Source organism: Haliotis rufescens, unplaced genomic scaffold (genome assembly GCF_023055435.1).
Source record: "Haliotis rufescens isolate VD_foot unplaced genomic scaffold, xgHalRufe1.0.p SCAF_24, whole genome shotgun sequence".
Taxonomy (NCBI): Eukaryota; Metazoa; Mollusca; class Gastropoda; order Lepetellida; family Haliotidae; genus Haliotis; species Haliotis rufescens.
In genome coordinates this window covers 2,855,001-2,873,041 of record NW_025963935.1, presented here as the reverse complement: position 1 = coordinate 2,873,041, position 18,041 = coordinate 2,855,001, and the positions used below count along the sequence as shown (strand labels likewise).

General features: G+C 42.7%; 1 protein-coding gene across 2 annotated transcripts in view; it reads left to right on the top strand.

Annotated features, from left to right (window-relative positions):
• The window catches only part of LOC124120337 (hypoxia up-regulated protein 1-like), a 41,524-nt gene that overhangs the window by 13,176 nt on the left and 10,307 nt on the right, over positions 1 to 18,041 (top strand). Inside the window, exons 9-19 of one of the 2 annotated variants that reach the window (XM_048401986.1) lie at positions 1,624 to 1,696; positions 2,242 to 2,428; positions 4,595 to 4,729; positions 5,491 to 5,573; positions 7,872 to 8,004; positions 9,228 to 9,415; positions 9,921 to 10,062; positions 11,070 to 11,133; positions 13,339 to 13,418; positions 15,360 to 15,512; positions 17,840 to 18,041. The exon at positions 17,840 to 18,041 is cut by the window's right edge and continues 112 nt beyond it. In XM_048401986.1, the coding sequence (XP_048257943.1) occupies positions 1,624 to 1,696; positions 2,242 to 2,428; positions 4,595 to 4,729; positions 5,491 to 5,573; positions 7,872 to 8,004; positions 9,228 to 9,415; positions 9,921 to 10,062; positions 11,070 to 11,133; positions 13,339 to 13,418; positions 15,360 to 15,512; positions 17,840 to 18,041 (1,440 nt within the window). The remainder of the gene's footprint in view (positions 1 to 1,623; positions 1,697 to 2,241; positions 2,429 to 4,594; positions 4,730 to 5,490; positions 5,574 to 7,871; positions 8,005 to 9,227; positions 9,416 to 9,920; positions 10,063 to 11,069; positions 11,134 to 13,338; positions 13,419 to 15,359; positions 15,513 to 17,839) is intronic. The other variant, XM_048401988.1, reaches the window with a different exon arrangement.

Sequence of the window (18,041 nt, the reverse complement as noted above, 5' to 3'; positions counted from 1 at the left end):
TCGTAAGGGGGGCGGTCGGGTAGCCTAGTGGTTAAAGCGTTGGCTCGTCACGCCGAAGACCCGGGTTCGAATCCCGACATGGGTACAATGTGTGAAGCCCATTTCTGGTGTCCCCCGCCGTGATATTGCTGGAATATTGCTAAAAACGGCATAAAACCATACTCACTCACTCTGGTGGGTGTCACCAAAGTAATAAGGATTTAAGACCAACTTCCTAAAAACCGAAATACCATTAACTAAAAGACGTAAAAGGCGACTATGCTTGTCGTAAGAGGCGACTATGCTTGTCGTAAGAGGCGACTATGCTTGTCGTAAGAGGCAACTGTGCTTGTCGTAAAAGGCGACTATGCTTGTCGTAAGAGGCGACTATGCTTGTCGTAAGAGGCGACTAATGGGATCGGGTGGTCAGACTCGCTGCCTTGTTGAAGCATGTCATCGATCCTAATTGCGTGGATCTATGCCCATGATATCAATCACTGGATTGTCTGGTCCAGACTTGATTATTTACCGACCATCATCATATAGCTGGAATATAGCTGAGTGCGGCGTATAACAACAAACCGAATCGAACCCATCATCTTGTGCAGCATCTGCTATTAAGAAAGTCAGTTGTTGAGATCTGTTCACTCTCGTCCAACGGTTGGAATACTGAAAGTCAGTGTCACAAGTTAATATTTGATTGCCATGGTTACGTTAAGAGAGTGAGTGAGTATGGTTTTACGCCGCTTTTAGTAATATTCCAGCAATATCACGGCAGGGGACACCAGAAATGGGCTTCACACATTGTACGCATGTCGGGAATCGAACCCGGGTCTTCGGCGTGACGAGCGAACGCTTTAACCACTAGGCTACCCGACCACCCCATGTTACGTTAAGAGCTGATCGATAGGACATCAGATGGTCAAATTGACAGCTGGCTCTTTTTGACAAAGATGTAGAATGAGACTTTGGCCTGTGAAGACAACCAGTGTGTTGATCTTTCCCCACACTGTGACAGTAGACAGGAGGTAACTGAGTCTTCTCTGAGGCTGCCCCCTGCTCTGTTATGTGAGGGCTTCAGTTATCGACTCTGGTGTCTGTTACCATCATATTGCTGGAATATTGCCAAAAGTGGCGTAAAACCATACTCGCTCAGGACCCGTGAAGATTCCGGGGTAGAATAGGTCTTCAGCAACCCATGCTTGCGGTAAAAGGCGACTCTGCTTGTCGTAAAAGGCGACTAACGGGATCGGGTGTTCAGGCTTGCTGACTTGGTTGATACATGTCATCGATCCCAATTGGGTGGATCGATGCTCATGATGTCAATCACTGGATTATCTGGTCCAGACTATTATTTTACAGACCACCGTCATATAGCTGGAATATTGCTGAGTGCGGCAAGCAAACAAACATACTCTCTCAGTCACTTGGATCGATGGATGGTACTGCGATATAGATAAAATGGTAAACGATTGACGAGCGATAATTATATTCCTGCCGTGACATTGATGCAATATGTCTGTGATAACATAAGCAGTAAGTTTGATGTGACTTTGCTACAACATAAAGAAACAAACAGTTTAGATTTTCCCTGTTAGTTTCCATGGTTATTGGCTCTTGATGCATACATCGTGTGGTTGCCAGGCTACCAAGTTGTGAAGATGAAGGAGGGCACCAGAGTGGAGACCAACCCCCAAGTCGTCATCAAGGGTGTGGGGTAAGTAGCTCCACCGCTTCATCAGACCGTCCCAGAAGATAGCCTCGCTGACATGTTCTGGCCCCATCAGGACCAGTGTTAGAATATATCCCGGCACTCTGTTGTTAGTCACATCATCGAGACTCTGTTGTTAGTCACATCATCAAGACTCAGGTTAGAATAGATCCCAACACTCTGTTGTTAGTCACATCATCGAGACTCAGGTTAGAATAGATCCCAGCACTCTGTTGTTAGTCACATCATCGAGACTGTTGTTAGTCACATCAAGACTCGGGTTAGAATGGATCCCAGCACTCTGTTGTTAGTCACATCATCGAGACTGTTGTTAGTCACATCATCAAGACTCAGGTTAGAATAGATCCCAGCACTCTGTTGTTAGTCACATCATCGAGACTGTTGTTAGTCACATCAAGACTCGGGTTAGAATGGATCCCAGCACTCTATTGTTAGTCACATCATCGAGACTGTTGTTAGTCACATCATCAAGACTCGGGTTAGAATAGGTCCCATCACCTGTGTTCAGACAATCCGTTTCTCCATTTCAGGTTTGACCGAACACTAGGCGGCCTTGACGTGACTCTGAGACTGCGGAACCACCTTGCCAAAGTGTTTAATGAGCAGAAAAAGACGAAGAATGATGTCTTCAAGAATGAGAGATCGATGGCTAAACTGTTAAAAGAAGCGGATCGTGTGAAGCAAGTCCTGAGTGCGAACCCAGACCACCATGCTCAGGTCAGTGGATTCATTGAAGGTCATTTGTCCTCATTTGTTTTAGCACGGCCTTAAAACTTGCAGTGTTTTCTCTGTCTACTAACATTGATTTCATCGTCTGCTGATAATATTTTCACTGTCTGCTGACAATGTTTTTACACTCTACTGACATTATTTCCATCGTCTACTGACATTGTTGTCATCGTTTACTGACATTGTTTTCACACTCTACTGACATTATTTCCATCGTCTACTGACATTGTCATCGTTTACTGACATTGTTTTCACACTCTACTGACATTATTTCAATTGTCTGCTGACATTGTTGTCATCTACTGACATTGTTTTTACACTCTACTGACATTATTTCCATCGTCTACTGACATTGTTGTCATCGTTTACTGACATTGTTTTCACACTCTACTGACATTATTTCCATCGTCTTCTGACTTTGTTGTCATCGTTTACTGACATTGTTTTCACACTCTACTGACATTATTTCCATCGTCTACTGACATTGTTGTCATCTACTGACATTGTTTTTACACTCTACTGACATTATTTCCATCGTCTACTGACATTGTTGTCTTCGTTTACTGACATTGATTTCACACTCTACTGACATTATTTCCATCGTCTACTGACATTGTTGTCATCGTTTACTGACATTGTTTTCACACTCTACTGACATTATTTCCATCGTCTACTGACATTGTTGTCATCGTTTACTGACATTGTTTTCACACTCTACTGACATTATTTCCATCGTCTACTGACATTGTTGTCATCGTTTACTGACATTGTTTTCACACTCTACTGACATTATTTCCATCGTCTACTGACATTGTTGTCATCTACTGACATTGTTTTTACACTCTACTGACATTATTTCCATCGTCTACTGACATTGTTGTCATCGTTTACTGACATTGTTTTCACACTCTACTGACATTATTTCCGTTGTCTGCTGACATTGTTGTCATCTACTGACATTGTTTTTACACTCTACTGACATTATTTCCATCGTCTACTGACATTGTTGTCATCGTTTACTGACATTGTTTTCACACTCTACTGACATTATTTCCATCGTCTACTGACATTGTTGTCATCGTTTACTGACATTGTTTTCACACTCTACTGACATTATTTCCATCGTCTACTGACATTGTTGTCATCGTTTACTGACACTGTTTTCACACTCTACTGACATTATTTCCATCGTCTACTGACATTGTTGTCATCGTTTACTGACATTGTTTTCACACTCTACTGACATTATTGCCATCATCTACTGACATTGTTGTCATCGTTTACTGACATTGTTTTCACACTCTACTGACATTATTTCCATCGTCTACTGACATTGTTGTCATCGTTTACTGACACTGTTTTTAACTCTACTGACATTATTTCCATCGTCTACTGACATTGTTGTCATCGTTTACTGACACTGTTTTCACACTCTACTGACATTATTTCCATCGTCTGCTGACATTGTTGTCATCTACTGATATTGTTTCTATCGTCTACTGACATTGTTTTAATCGCCTGCTGACACCGTTTCTATTATCTAGTAACGTTTTTTCTCCCGTCTACTGACGTTGTTTCTCCCGTCTACTGACATTGTTTCTATAGTCTACTCACATTGTTGTCGTTCTCTCACATTGGGGGGCACGGGTGGCCCAGTCGTCTAAGGAGCTTGGATTCGCTGTGCAGAGTTGCGTCCCTTGGGCACGCCAGAAACCTATGATTGTGGGTTGGAACCCCGGTTCGACCCGATTATGTTTCTAGGTTTGTCAGCACCATACCCGTGCTCGTGGGTTTCACCAAAGTGGTAAACGTCTGAGACTTGCATCACTTCGGGCTTTCCACCCACATTAAGCTGACACGCCGTGATATAACTGGAATACTGTTAAAAGCGGCGTTAAACCCAACTCACTCACTTACTCTACTCATATTGTTGTCATCTACTCACATTAATGTCACCGTCTACTCACATTGTTGTCCTGATCTACTCACATTGTTGTCATCGTCTACTCATATTGTTGTCTACGTCTACTCATATTGTTGTCTACGTCTACTCATATTGTTGTCTACGTCTACTCACATTGTTGTCATCGTCTACTCACATTGTTGTCTACGTCAACCCACATTGTTGTCATCGTCTACTCACATTGTCTACAGGTCGAGGGGCTGCTTGATGAGAATGACTTCAGGGCCAAAGTGACGAGGGAAGACCTGGAAGAGTTGTGTGAGGATTTCTTCCCACGGGTCATCAAACCGATAGAAGAAGCCCTCCGTATATCCGAGATAACCATGGTATGTAGAAACAGTCTACAGAAGGACACCAGACCCGTGAAGATTACGGGGTAGAATGGGTCTTCAGCAACCCATGCTTACCGTCAAAGGCGACTATGCTTGTCGTAAAAGGCGACTAACTTGGTTGATGCATGTCATCGGTCCCAATTGCGTGGATCGATGATCATGATACCAATCACTGGATTGTCTGGTCCAGACTCGATTATTTACAGACCGCCGTCATATAGCTGGAATATTGCTGAGTGCGGTGTTCAACGACCAACCAACCAACCAGAAGGATACCAAGCTTGCCAAACATTCAGCTGAAGCTACAACAGATAATGTATATGTGTAAGAGAGTCACAGGCGGTCACATGGTATCGATGCCACAGATCAACGGTCATGAGTTTGTACACTGTCTGCACCATACCAGTGACGTGGGTTTCACCAAATGGTCAACCCCTACGATATATTTCACCATGCAGTGTTCCCGCTGGCTCTCAAACTTACCAGTCCCCCCGAATCTTTGCCAATTGCAACTTTCAACAAATAAAAAAAACATAAGAAAATTATTTGGTTTAATACTTTGGTGGTAAACGTCTGAGACCTGCATCACTTGGGGCTGTCCTCTCACATTAAGCTGACACACCATGATATAACTGTAGTACTGTTAAAAGCGAAGTTAAACCCAACTCTCTCTCACTCACTCACTCACTCACTCACTCACTCACTCACTCACTCACTCACTCAGACAATGTAGCTCACACCCTTCATTTGTTCAGGGTGAGATCAGCGAGGTTATTCTCATGGGAGCTGCGACGAGGATGCCTAAAGTGCAGGAGCAGCTAACGACGTTCCTGAAGAGGTATGTTCTTGTTACTGTAAAACAGGAAATTAATGCGAGCAGAATATTAATGCGAAAAATGCGAGTGACGGAAGGTCCTTTTAATTCTATGCGCATTAATTTTGTACCATCAAAATAAGGAAACAATGAACAAATGAAACAAAATCACTTCAGTATTATTTACTAGTATTACCGTATTCGATGTAATAAGCGCCCCGCTCTAATAAGCACCCACGGCAATATTTGCTAATATATCCCAATAAGCACCCCTTCCGATTGATCAATGTACACAAGACTCATTTATTCGCGTATAATGCGAACTCGTGTGTTAATTATGTGCTCTTAATTATGGGCAATTAAATTCTGGATAAATATCTGTCGTACATAAACATTTCAGGCTGTCAGCATAAACCACGGAAACGCTAATATTCTAAGAGCCCCCTATTTCTAATTTGGAGAGCGCCCTGGGCGCTTATTACGTCGAATATGGTACATCAAAAACAATGATATCAGATCATTACAAGTTGATAGCAGTCACTGACAACAATCAGTCACCAAGGTAATAGATAAATAAATTACTAGACAAATAACAGTCACCTACACAAAGTGAAGTTGAGTAGTGGTCAGTTCACATCCTGTCAAGCAGCCCAGATTGGTGCCAGCCACGAATTATCCCATCAGTGTCCTTTACAAGCTTGTCAAGAGCAGACACGAGCCGACGTGCATGAATGGGTTTCATGACACTAATCTGCATTTTCAGGTATGGCTTTCATTTACGTAGGTTACATTAATTAAAATAACACAGAACATAAATCCAGCGCATAAATTTTTAGGAAAGGGTATAGGCACTCGCAGTTTTAAAATGCGCATTTATGTCTAAAATCAAGAGCTCGCATTATTTTCATGTCGCATTAAATTCCTGTTTTATAGTATACATACCAGGTAGTGGTTAGGTGGGACTTAATGGGTCCGGAGGTCAGGCTCACTGACTTGGCGAACAGTGTGCCATCATACTCAGACAGTGTGGATCGTTGCTAATAATAGCCATCACTGGATTGTCTGGTCCGCACCTGATTATTTAAAAGTTGTTAATAGCTTGAATAATGCTGAGTACGACATTAAACAACAAACAAACAAGCAATAGTATACTTCTTTCCTAATTTCCATCACTCCAGCCCTTCCTCCCTCATACAACCTAAAGATTCGGGGTAGAATAGGTCTCTAACAACCATTGCTTGTCGTAAAAGGCGACCATGCTTGTCGTAGGAGGCTACTAACAGGATCAGACTCGCTGACTTGGTTGATGAATGTCATGTCCAAGTTGTGTAGATTGATGCTCATGTTGTCTGTCACTGAATTGTCTAGTCCAGACTCGATCATTTACAGATTGTCGTCATAAAGCTAGATTATTGCTGAGTGCGGCGTTAAGCATCACTCACTCACTCACTCACTCACTCACTCACTCACTCACTCACGACACAGATCACATCTTGGTCTAGTGGAAATATTGTCCACCCAATGAGCGGAAGGTCTGGGTTTCGATTCTCGGCTGCATCCTACCAAAAGACGTTAAAAGATGGTACTTGTTGTTGCCCTGTCTGGCGCTCAGCATTAAGGGGCTAAAACAAGGACTGGTCGGCTCGGAGTCAGTATACTGTGTCTGAGTGGGGTATTCATGTTAAACTGCGCCATGGTTTCTCGGTGAGCTAGCACGATAAGAACGGCATTAGTCAGGACTAGTACAAGCAGCCACACACACACACACACACACACGTGCGTACACGTTGCTACCTAAGCGCAATAATCTTGAATGCGATGTTAAACTTCATTTAACCCTCCCTTTAAATGACAGTGTGTTATGTACAATCACCCAGTTATATTTTTCAACTTATCCTGCATTTACTGACGTGAAAACACAAACCATAAAAATGATACAATTCACGTTCTGGAAGGCGCTTTCGTGAGTGGAGATTGATACAAAGAAGCTGCCGTAAAATACTCCGCGGTTGAAATAAGAGTTATCATATAAAAATTGTTGAACAAATTAACAAGCAAAAGGATGCCAGTAGATTATCTGGAGCTATATTATATATACACAACTTGTCAGGGTCTGGTTGAAGCAGTAATGTGATGTTCCGTGACGTCATCACTTCCCGGGGCACCGTGTAATTGGATTAGCCACACAACTAGTTGGAACTACTTCTTTTTAAGCTGGATCTTACACAGCCTCATCTTTCTGTAAAAAAAATACCAGTACATGCATTAAGGAGTATATATGTAACCAAATATTTAGATTTTTCTAAATTGTATTTGTTCCAGCTCGGAGCTAGGGAAGAGCATCAACACGGACGAGTCGGCGGCCATGGGGGCTGTGTACCAGGCGGCTTTCCTCGGCAAGGGCTTCAAGGTCAAGACCTTCAATGTGAAGGAGGGCAATGTCTACCCAATAGTGGTGAGCGTCGTCAGGGGAACAGCAGCCCCCAGTACCCCCAGTACCCCCAGTACCTCATGCTTGTAGTATACCCTTGTGATGAGGCCTGGCTGAATGTGGCGAGCGTCGTCATGGAAACAGCAGCCCCCAGTACCCCCAGTACCTCATGCTTGTAGTATACCCTTGTGATGAGGCCTGGCTGAATGTGGCGAGCGTCGTCATGGGAACAGCAGCCCCCAGTACCCCCGGTACCTCATGCTTGTAGTATACCCTTGTGATGAGGCCTGGCTGAATGTGGCGAGCGTCATCATGGGAACAACAGCCCCCAGTACCCCCAGTACCTCATGCTTGTAGTATACCCTTGTGATGAGGCCGGGCTGAATGTGGCGAGCGTCGTCATGGGAACAACAGCCCCCAGTACCTCATGCTTGTGGTATACCCTTGTGATGAGGCCTGGCTGAATGTGGCGAGCGTCGTCATGGGAACAACAGCCCCCAGTACCTCATGCTTGTAGTATACCCTTGTGATGAGGCCTGGCTGAATGTGGTGAGCGTCGTCATGGGAACAACAGCCCCCAGTACCCCCAGTACCCCCAGTACCTCATGCTTGTAGTATACCCTTGTGATGAGGTCGGAGAGAGGAAGGTCAGGGCTTCGGTCCCCGGCCTCGTAATACCAAAAGAGGTTAAAAGATGGTACTTGTTGTTACCCTGTCTGGCGCTCGGCATAAAGGGTGCTAAAACAAGGACTGGTCGAGTCAGTATACTGTGTCTGAGTGGGGTATTCATGTTAAACTGCGGCATGGTATCTCAGTGTGCTAGCACTATACAAATTAGTTGGGACTAGTAAGTGAGTGAGTGTGTGAGTGAGTTTGATTTTACGCCGCTTTTAGCAATATTCCAGCAATATCACGGCGGGGGACACCAGAAATGGGCTTCACACATTGTACCCATGTCGGGAATCGAACCCAGGTCTTCGGCGTGACGAGCGATTGCTTTAACCACTAGGCTACCCGACCCCCCTGGGACTAGTAAGAAAAAAGCCATGCACACACACATGCCTTCTCGTCAAAATATTAGTGCCATAATCTTCAACGCAACATTAAACCCCATTTCACCTCACCACCCACTCAACATTATTGATATTTACAGACATGTGCCCCCAAAATATAACATAGGTATGATAAGTAGACAAGCAATTATGAAATTTTGAATTCAGTGACTGTTTATCATATAATTACTACAGGTTGAGTTTGAAAAGCATCGCACATCCGAAGATGGAAGTGAGTCTTCGAAGACCGTGAAGCGAACCCTGTTTGGGAGGATGAATCCCTACCCCCAGAAGAAGGTCATGACCTTTAACAAGCACTACTCCGACTTCTCCTTCAGTGTGGGATACGGCGACATTGACTTCCTGTCCGACTTAGACAAAAAGTGAGTTTTGTCCATATTTTGATACTATCTGAGATGTTTTTAATGTATTCAAAAGTATAAAACATTCCGTCCCGTGAAATAGGGGGGAAAAAACAAAAGTGTCTCATATATTCCATGTTGTGTAGGTCGTTACAGGAACATGTTCAGGGATGTGTTGATCGTTAAAGGAATATATTCTGTAGTGTGTAGGTCGTTACAGGAATATATTCTGTAGTGTGTAGGTCGTTACAGGAATATAATCTGTAGTGTGTAGGTCGTTACAGGAATATATTCTGTAGTGTGTAGGTCATTACAGGAACATGTTCCGTGTTGTGTTGATTGTTACAGGAATATATTCTGTAGTGTGTAGGTCGTTACAGGAATATATTCTGTAGTGTGTAGGTCGTTACAGGAATATATATCCTGTAGTGTGTAGGTCGTAACAGGAATATGTTCTGTAGTGTCGATACGGGAATATGTTCGAAGTTGTGTAGGTCATTACAGGAACATGTTCCGTGTTATGTAGGTCATTCCCGCAGCTGCTACTGTCGAACGTGTCACTCATCGGGGTTGAGGATGCGTACAAAAAACACAAGGAGGGCGCTGAGGGCAAGGGCATCAAAGCCCACTTCAGAATGGATGAAAGTGGCATCCTCCACTTAGATAAGGTGAGTTGAATGAGAGGCATCCTCCACTTAGATAAGGTGAGTTGAATGAGAGGCATCCTCCACTTAGATAAGGTGAGTTGAATGAGAGGCATCCTCCACTTAGATAAGGTGAGTTGAATGAGAGGCATCCTCGACTTAGATAAGGTGAGTTGAATGAGAGGCATCCTCCACTTAGATAAGGTGAGTTGAATGAGAGGCATCCTCGACTTAGATAAGGTGAGTTGAATGAGAGGCATCCTCCACTTAGATAAGGTGAGTTGAATGAGAGGCATCCTCCACTTAGATAAGGTGGGTTGAATGAGAGGCATCCTCCACTTAGATAAGGTCATGTTATGGGTGTCAGTTTTTTGTTTTATGGAGGGAAAATATCCCTATCAACAATGGAGTAGTATGTTTGAAACAAAACCCATCGGAAGTTTAGATATACTGGAATCAAACTTAGTCTTTGATATTAACCAACCAAGGGGAGACAATCTTGAACAGTAATATCTAAATTACCTCCCCTGAAGAAATGTCCTGGACACTTCACAAAATAGGCTATAAGCCAAAGTGGCCGTCATTAAAGTGGCCGTCATTAAAGTGACCATCAGTAAAGTGGCCGTCAGTAAAGTGACCGTCAGTAAAGTGACCATCAGTAAAGTGGCCGTCAGTAAAGTGACCATCAGTAAAGTGACCGTTAGTAAAGTGACCGTCAGTAAAGTGGCCGTCAGTAAAGTGACCGTCAGTAAAGTGACCGTCGGTAAAGTGACCGTCGGTAAAGTGGCCGTCAGTGACCGTCAGTAAAATGGCCGTCAGTAAAGTGGCCGTCAGTAAAGTGACCGTCAGTAAAGTGACCGTCAGTAAAGTGGCCGTCAGTAAAGTGGCCGTCAGTAAAGTGGCCATCAGTAGAGTGGCCGTCAGTAGAGTGGCCGTCAGTAGAGTGGGTTCTCAGGCTGCAGTTATTAGAACACGCAAATCGGTTGTAACTGTCAGGAGAAGTTTGATGAGTGTGTGCTTCATTGCTGCAGGTTGAGTCAGTGTTCGAGAAAGTTGGGGAAGCTGCTGAGGAGAAAGACGAGTCTGCCTGGTCCAGTAAGTTGTATAACAGAACACATCACACCACACGCCACACCATGAACACCGCCATGCCACCATCACACGCCACGCCACGCCATCAACACCACACGCCTTGCCATCAACACAACACGCCACGCCACGCCACGCCACCATCACACCACACGCCACGCCCTCAACACCACACGCCACGCTACCATCACATGCCACGCCCTCAACACCACACGCCACTCCACCATCACACCACACGCCACTCCACCATCACACCACACGCCATGCCATCAACGCCACGCCACACCATCAACACCACACGCCACTCCACGCCATCAACACCACACGCCACGCCATCAACACCACACGCCACGCCATCAACACCACACGCCACGCCACCATCACACCACACGCCGCGCCATCAACACCACACCATCAACACCACACGACACGTCACGCCACATGCCACACCATCAACACCACACGCCACACCACCATCACACCACACGCCACGCCACGCCGTGCCAGCACTACACTGCATAGCACAGCACAGCACAACACATACCAACACAACACAACACACCACAGCACACGACAACACTGCCATACCACGCTACGCCACGCTGCACCACACACATGTACCTAATTGTAATTCTTTGGTTGTCAGAACTACAGTGATCCCTCGCTACTACGCCACCTTCGGGGTCCAAATAATTGATGAGCGTTATAGATGATCAGCGGTTTAAGGAAGGTCAAGTCGTAGGTGGTAGATGACCAAAACAGTATACATGCTCTGCCTACCTAGCACCATCTACGTTGCACGTTTCAGAGTTTAAAAAAAGATTAGAATAGAAGTTGTTTATGATTCATGGTGTAAAAAAAGATTCATCGAGTATTAATATGCACTTTAAAAAAAACACATCGTACCCTTCAGCGAATTCAGGTGAATAAACAGGTATAACAAACTTGGTCAATAAAAGTATGAAATTTGATATAAAACATCACAAGACATGATGAGGTACCATTGAGAATGTATTTGCTTCTCTCCAAGGCATTGTTTTATACGCAGAGATTAAGATTACCGTGTGTATTTTCTCGTAAACTAAGCCGGAAATAGCAATCAGCTGTGCACACGTTTCCTCCCAATGTACCAGTGATTTAGTTTAAAGGTACCCAATCATACAACTTCAAAGAATTTTGATGCAATGATCAGAAGAAATTGTATCTGAAATTATTATTTTATCGGGAATAATATATTCCAATATAATGTTATTTTAGTTGGAGCTTCCACTATATACATGATATATATACTTAAAATTATAAGAATCGTAAGCGTGTTTTTTACGTATGGAACAATTTGACCAGTCACTGTAGGGACTTCACGCGCTACATGTATTTCGATTGCGAAAACGTTATGCTGACATTTAATAGTCAAACTGCCTCAAATATGACTTTTAGTGAGTCATGGTATGGCATTTATGATATGTGTATCCATTCTCTTGCATCTAAAGTTCGTTGCAAGGCATCAATATAGCGGTAATCTGACCGTGGTTGCTGTAAATAACGGAGAGTTGTGCGATCTACCGATCACTTTGCATACTATTTCGGCTAAATTATTGTAAACATTATTATAATTATTGAATTAAATTTTGAATATAATTAATAAAATATATTGCAAACATTAGTCCAGATAAACAATGAACAATTTAGTTTATAACCATATATTATAATAGGATTAAATTGCGTGCTTCAGTTTGGATTTGTTGACTGGTATTTCCGGTGTTACGTGATTGCGGTGATCAGCTGATAATGTTTTCTGAGATGGGGGAAAACATCGTTTCATTGGAAAACTTGAGTTTATGTTAGTAAATTTTGGGAGCCATGCTTTACAGCACGCTATAACCCGAGCTAGCGCTATATTGAAGAGCGCAATAGCGAGGGAACACTGTATACCTATGCTTGTCGTAAAAGGCGACTAACGGGATTGGGTGGTCAGGCTTGCTGACTTGGTTGATGCATGTCATCATATCTGAATTGCGTGGATCGATGCTCATGATGTCAATCACTGGATTGTCTGATCCAGACTAGATTATTTACAGACCACCGTCATACAGCTGGAATATTGCTGAGTGTGGCATTAAGCAACAAACAAACAATACTATGCTTGTGGTAAACTACAACCACAATCACTTTGGGCTTTCCTCCCACATTAACTCACCACTCTCCTTGCAGAAATAGGGAGTGCCATTGGAGGTCTATTTGGGGGATCGGACGGCAAAGACAAGGAGGCCAAAGTAGAGGACTCAGATGAGGTACGTTGCCATGGTTTTCATGCATTTCCATTTCCAAATCAGTTTTGTAGTGTTGTCATGTAATGTATTCTGTTGTGTTAATATTTGTAGTTTAGCTGAGTGTTGTGATATAAGTTAACGTAGAGATTAGACCAGTCGTCAACTTGATCATATAATTTGTTTTACCGTTCGTGTTCTTATGACGGACACTCCCACCCCAGCTTCCTCTAAAGCCTTTCTTATACAGAAATATTTCAATTGATTTTTAACATCTGTTTGTGTAATGCTGGGCTCAGAGATATTCCAGGTATATGACAGCGGTCTGTCAGTAATGAGGGCCGCAAGTAGTCCAGTCCTCTAAGACATTGCAGTTTGCTGTGGAGAGTTGGTCTGCATCATTTCGGGCTTTCCTCCCACATTAACAGCGATTAAAACTCGTGAAGATCCGGGTAGAATAGGTCTTCAGCAACCCATGCTTGCTGTAAAAGGCGACTATGCTTGGCGTAAGAGGCAACTAACGGGATCGGGTGGTCAGGCTTGCTGACTTGGTTGAAGCATGTCATCGATCCAAATTGCGTGGATTGATGCTCATGATATCAATCACTATCAATCACCGTCATATAGCTGGAATATTGCTGATTGCAGCGTAAAACAACAAACAAACAGCAATTATGCTGACATGCCGTGATGTAACTGGAATACTGTTCAAAGCGACATTAACCCAACTCACTCACTCACTCTGTAAAAAATCAAGTCTGGACCACACGATCCAGTGATGGACATCACGAGCATCAATTGCTTTTGAATAAAATGAAAAATAATCAATGTGGAATATAATATGCTTAATTTTTAATGATTTCCAAAAATATTTCTGTTGCTTTTGATCAGTAAAACACAATTCTCCAATTGAACATTCACCCTTCCAACAACACAATTTTAAAAATGATCAGCCCGTAAGTTCACAAATGTAATGGATTTTATTTATCCATGAACATGTCATTATTTGTTCAAGCAAAGATCAATTATGATACTCCAAAAAAGATAGGCCCGTCTCATTCGTTCATATTGCTATAGTGACATCCCATGACAGATGAACTAGAGTAATAAGAAAGAATAAGTGATCCTTAACATTTTTCGAGTAGTATATATTCAATGTCCTAATAAACGTGAAGTTGCTGCATGAGTTTTTCGTTGTTTTCTACGTCTACGCTCACTGCATCTCACCGCTGGTGTGACAAGCATCCCCTAAATGTGTAATACCCGCTGCCACTTCTCTTATCTTGTGACAACTGCACCACCCTAAATAACATTCTCGCAGCTTGAATGAGTGGTGTTGGTTACTTTTGAAACTTTGCTCTAAGTTTTTTCTGTATGTCTGTCACATGAGAATGTAATAGATCTTCAGTGCTGTTTTCCTGCTGACTAGCTCCAATGCTGAGATATTACATCTATTGGTCGATCGAAATATTCAAGACTTCCTGTGTTATAAATGTCGTTCATAGGGCTAAGCTGCCAAATGGTGTGTTTTTTAACTGAAAAATAATCAGTACTCATTTTATTAAAAAATATCAACATTTTTTTATTTTGGCATTTGGTCTGAAATTGAATTTTATTTTTTGTGACCTCTCTTCTCAACGCAGAAGACAAAAGTGAAATACTTGATAATCGTACTTGATAATCATTGTGAATTATTAGAACAAATGATTGTAAAAATAAATTTTTTTATTCAATATGTTTGTAATACATTTTTCCTTTTTGAGGCTTGTAAAAGAATAAAATGCCTGGCCTAAAATAAGACAAATATTTCAAATAATGGTTGAAATAAATTGACCGACCAAAATTACTTGCCACCCATTTTTTTAAAGCATAAGGAGATAGTCATCAGGAAAATAGGATTAAAGTTATACTGACTGGTGGTTGGTGACGGTCAAGGATGTTGTCACGGATGTTGTTGTGGTCTAGGATCCATCGTCGGCAGCGGCAGGGGCAGCTAGCGAGGGAGACCAGGACGCAAAGGGACAGAACTCTAGCAAAAGCGAGTCGCCAAAGTCAGACTCAGAATCTCCGCCAAAGAAAACGGAGGAGAAATCCTCAGGAAAGCAGGAGGATGAAAAGGTTTTGACCATTTCTACATTTGATAAATGTAGACTGAATAGGAACTTGGGCCTCTTTCTTTTCAGTAACTTGGTTTGCTGATTGTTTATTCCAGTGGACGTCAGTCAATTAAAACTTTACAAGATTTTCTTTAGATACCTGAAAAAAGTCGATTTCTTGAAAATATTCCTCATAATGAAAAAGAGAGAAGTGCTTTGATTTGGACGCCATTCACATATTGACCTTTTTTTTTTTTACTTTACTGAAACCAGTTGACATTTACTGCGGAATTGATTTTTTTTCCAACATTTGTGAATTTTTTATCAGTGGAGTGTAAACCAGGTTATTAGAAAAAATGTGGAAAAAGTAGAAAAATGTGTTTGTAGTTTTGGAGGAGAGTCCCCATAAGTTTGTGTAGCCATGTTTGTCATTTGTTTGTAACCTCCTTCCCCTCTCGTGGAAATGTGGTTAGAGTTGGTCACGGTGATGGTGTGGTCAGGCTCAGTGCCTGGTTGATTGCGTGTCATCATACCCCAACCGTGTGGACCGTTGCTCATTATATCGACCACTTGATTACTGGCGCTGTCCTGGAGGTGGAATATTGCCGGGTGTCTCTGTATAGATCTAATTATCTTCCACATTAGATTCCTAGTTTTACAAGCAAATTAATGGCTAAAAATCAAAAACAAACCAGAGACAGATATTATGAGCAACACCCCATGCCGTCAGAGTATGATGACACACAAGTTTACAAGCCTCACCCAACCCTCCCCACCCCAACCCCCATCCCCGACCCCCAAACTATTTACGCGCTCGTACGACAAGTGTATAGCACAGGAGCAAACAGGGGCGGTCGGGTAGCCTTGTGGTTAAAGCGTTCGCAAGTCACGCCAAAGACCGGCTTCAATCCCCAACATGGGTACAATGTGTGAAGCTCATTTCTGGTGTCCCCCACTTTGATATTGCTGGAATATTGCTAAAAGCGGCGTAAAAGCGGCGTAAAACTATACTCGCTCGCTCACTCACTCACTCACTCACTCACTCACTCACTCACTCACTCACTCACTCACTCACTCACTCACTCACTCACTCACTCACTCACTCACTTACTCATGAGCAAACAAATGAGGATCAAGTGTTTACAATATTGATCATGTATCATCATACCTTTGTTTACCGATGCTCATGCTATCAACCTCGTGGAAATTCTGGGTATAAATATAAGTCCCTAGCAACCTCAAAAGAGGCGACAAAATCGATTGGGTGGTCAGGCTCGGTAACTTGGTTGATAGTTTATGACATACAAGCCAGCGTAGAAATTGGCACCAGTCCTGCAGACAAACTGCCCCATTAATAGTGAAGGCATCATAAGGATAGGTAGGAATTTGCCATTTTTAAGAGTTTTGCTATAGGTTATCATTAGTTTCTACCGCTGCAAGTCCTGTATAAGGACACATGAGCTGAGTTAAAGGACTGGTACTGGTGTATGTTGAGAAGTTGGTTAGCTTTATTTCAATGTGGTGGTTTGGTGAGGGCTACCTGCTTCGTCATACTTTCAATGTTTGAATGTTGGGTGCTAGTTCTGCTCACGTGTGTCTTTTTGCAAGCTTTGTAATTTTTGTGCGTGGCATGATTTAACTTTCTAAATAGGTTTTCATTAAATTTTTGTGTTCTGTATGGATTAATACTGTTTCACTCACTCATTGTCTGCACTCCATATGAAATAATTCTTCCATGCTTGATTTAATCCTCAAGATCTCAATATAACATCGGCTCAAAATTGTCTGTCATGTCTGCATTTTAATTACGTAGTTGGCAGGGGGCACAGGTGGCCCAATCATCTAAGGTGCCACAATTCACCATTCAGATTCGCTGTGCAGAGTTGCATCCCTTTGGCACGCCAGAAACCGATGACTGGGTTCAAATCTCAATTCACCCCGATTATGTTTCTAGGTTTGTCAGCACCATACCCGTGCTCATGGGTTTCACCGAAGTGGTAAACGTCTGAGACCTGCATCACTTAGGGCTTTCCTCCCACATTAAGCTGACATGCCGTGATATTACTAGAATACTGTTAAGAGCGGCATTAAACACAAATCACTGACTTGTATTTTGACTTCTTTAGTTGACATGTTTGGTCATTTAAAAAAAATGTCAAGAGTAATTAATTATGGTCGTTATCTATTCACTGTACAGACTTACATCCCTTAGATGTGCCAGGATTCAAAGTGGTAAACGTCAGACAACCAGTTTGGGCTTCCCTACTGCATTACGATGGTTAAGCTAACATGCTGTGATATGAATGAAATACTGTTCAGTGTGGTGTTACATTGTCGTTTGTCCTTCAGCCTTCAGAGTCCACTGAGGAGACCACGGAGCCACCGTCTGAACAGGAACCAAAACAGAAGGAGAAGACAGACGAGAAAACTGAAGACAAAACAAAAGAGAAAACAAAAGACAAGAAGGAAAAGGAAAGCGACAAGAAGGAGAAAAAGGAGGATAAGAAAAGCAAGGATGGAGAGAAGGAGAAAGACGAGAAGAAAAAGGATG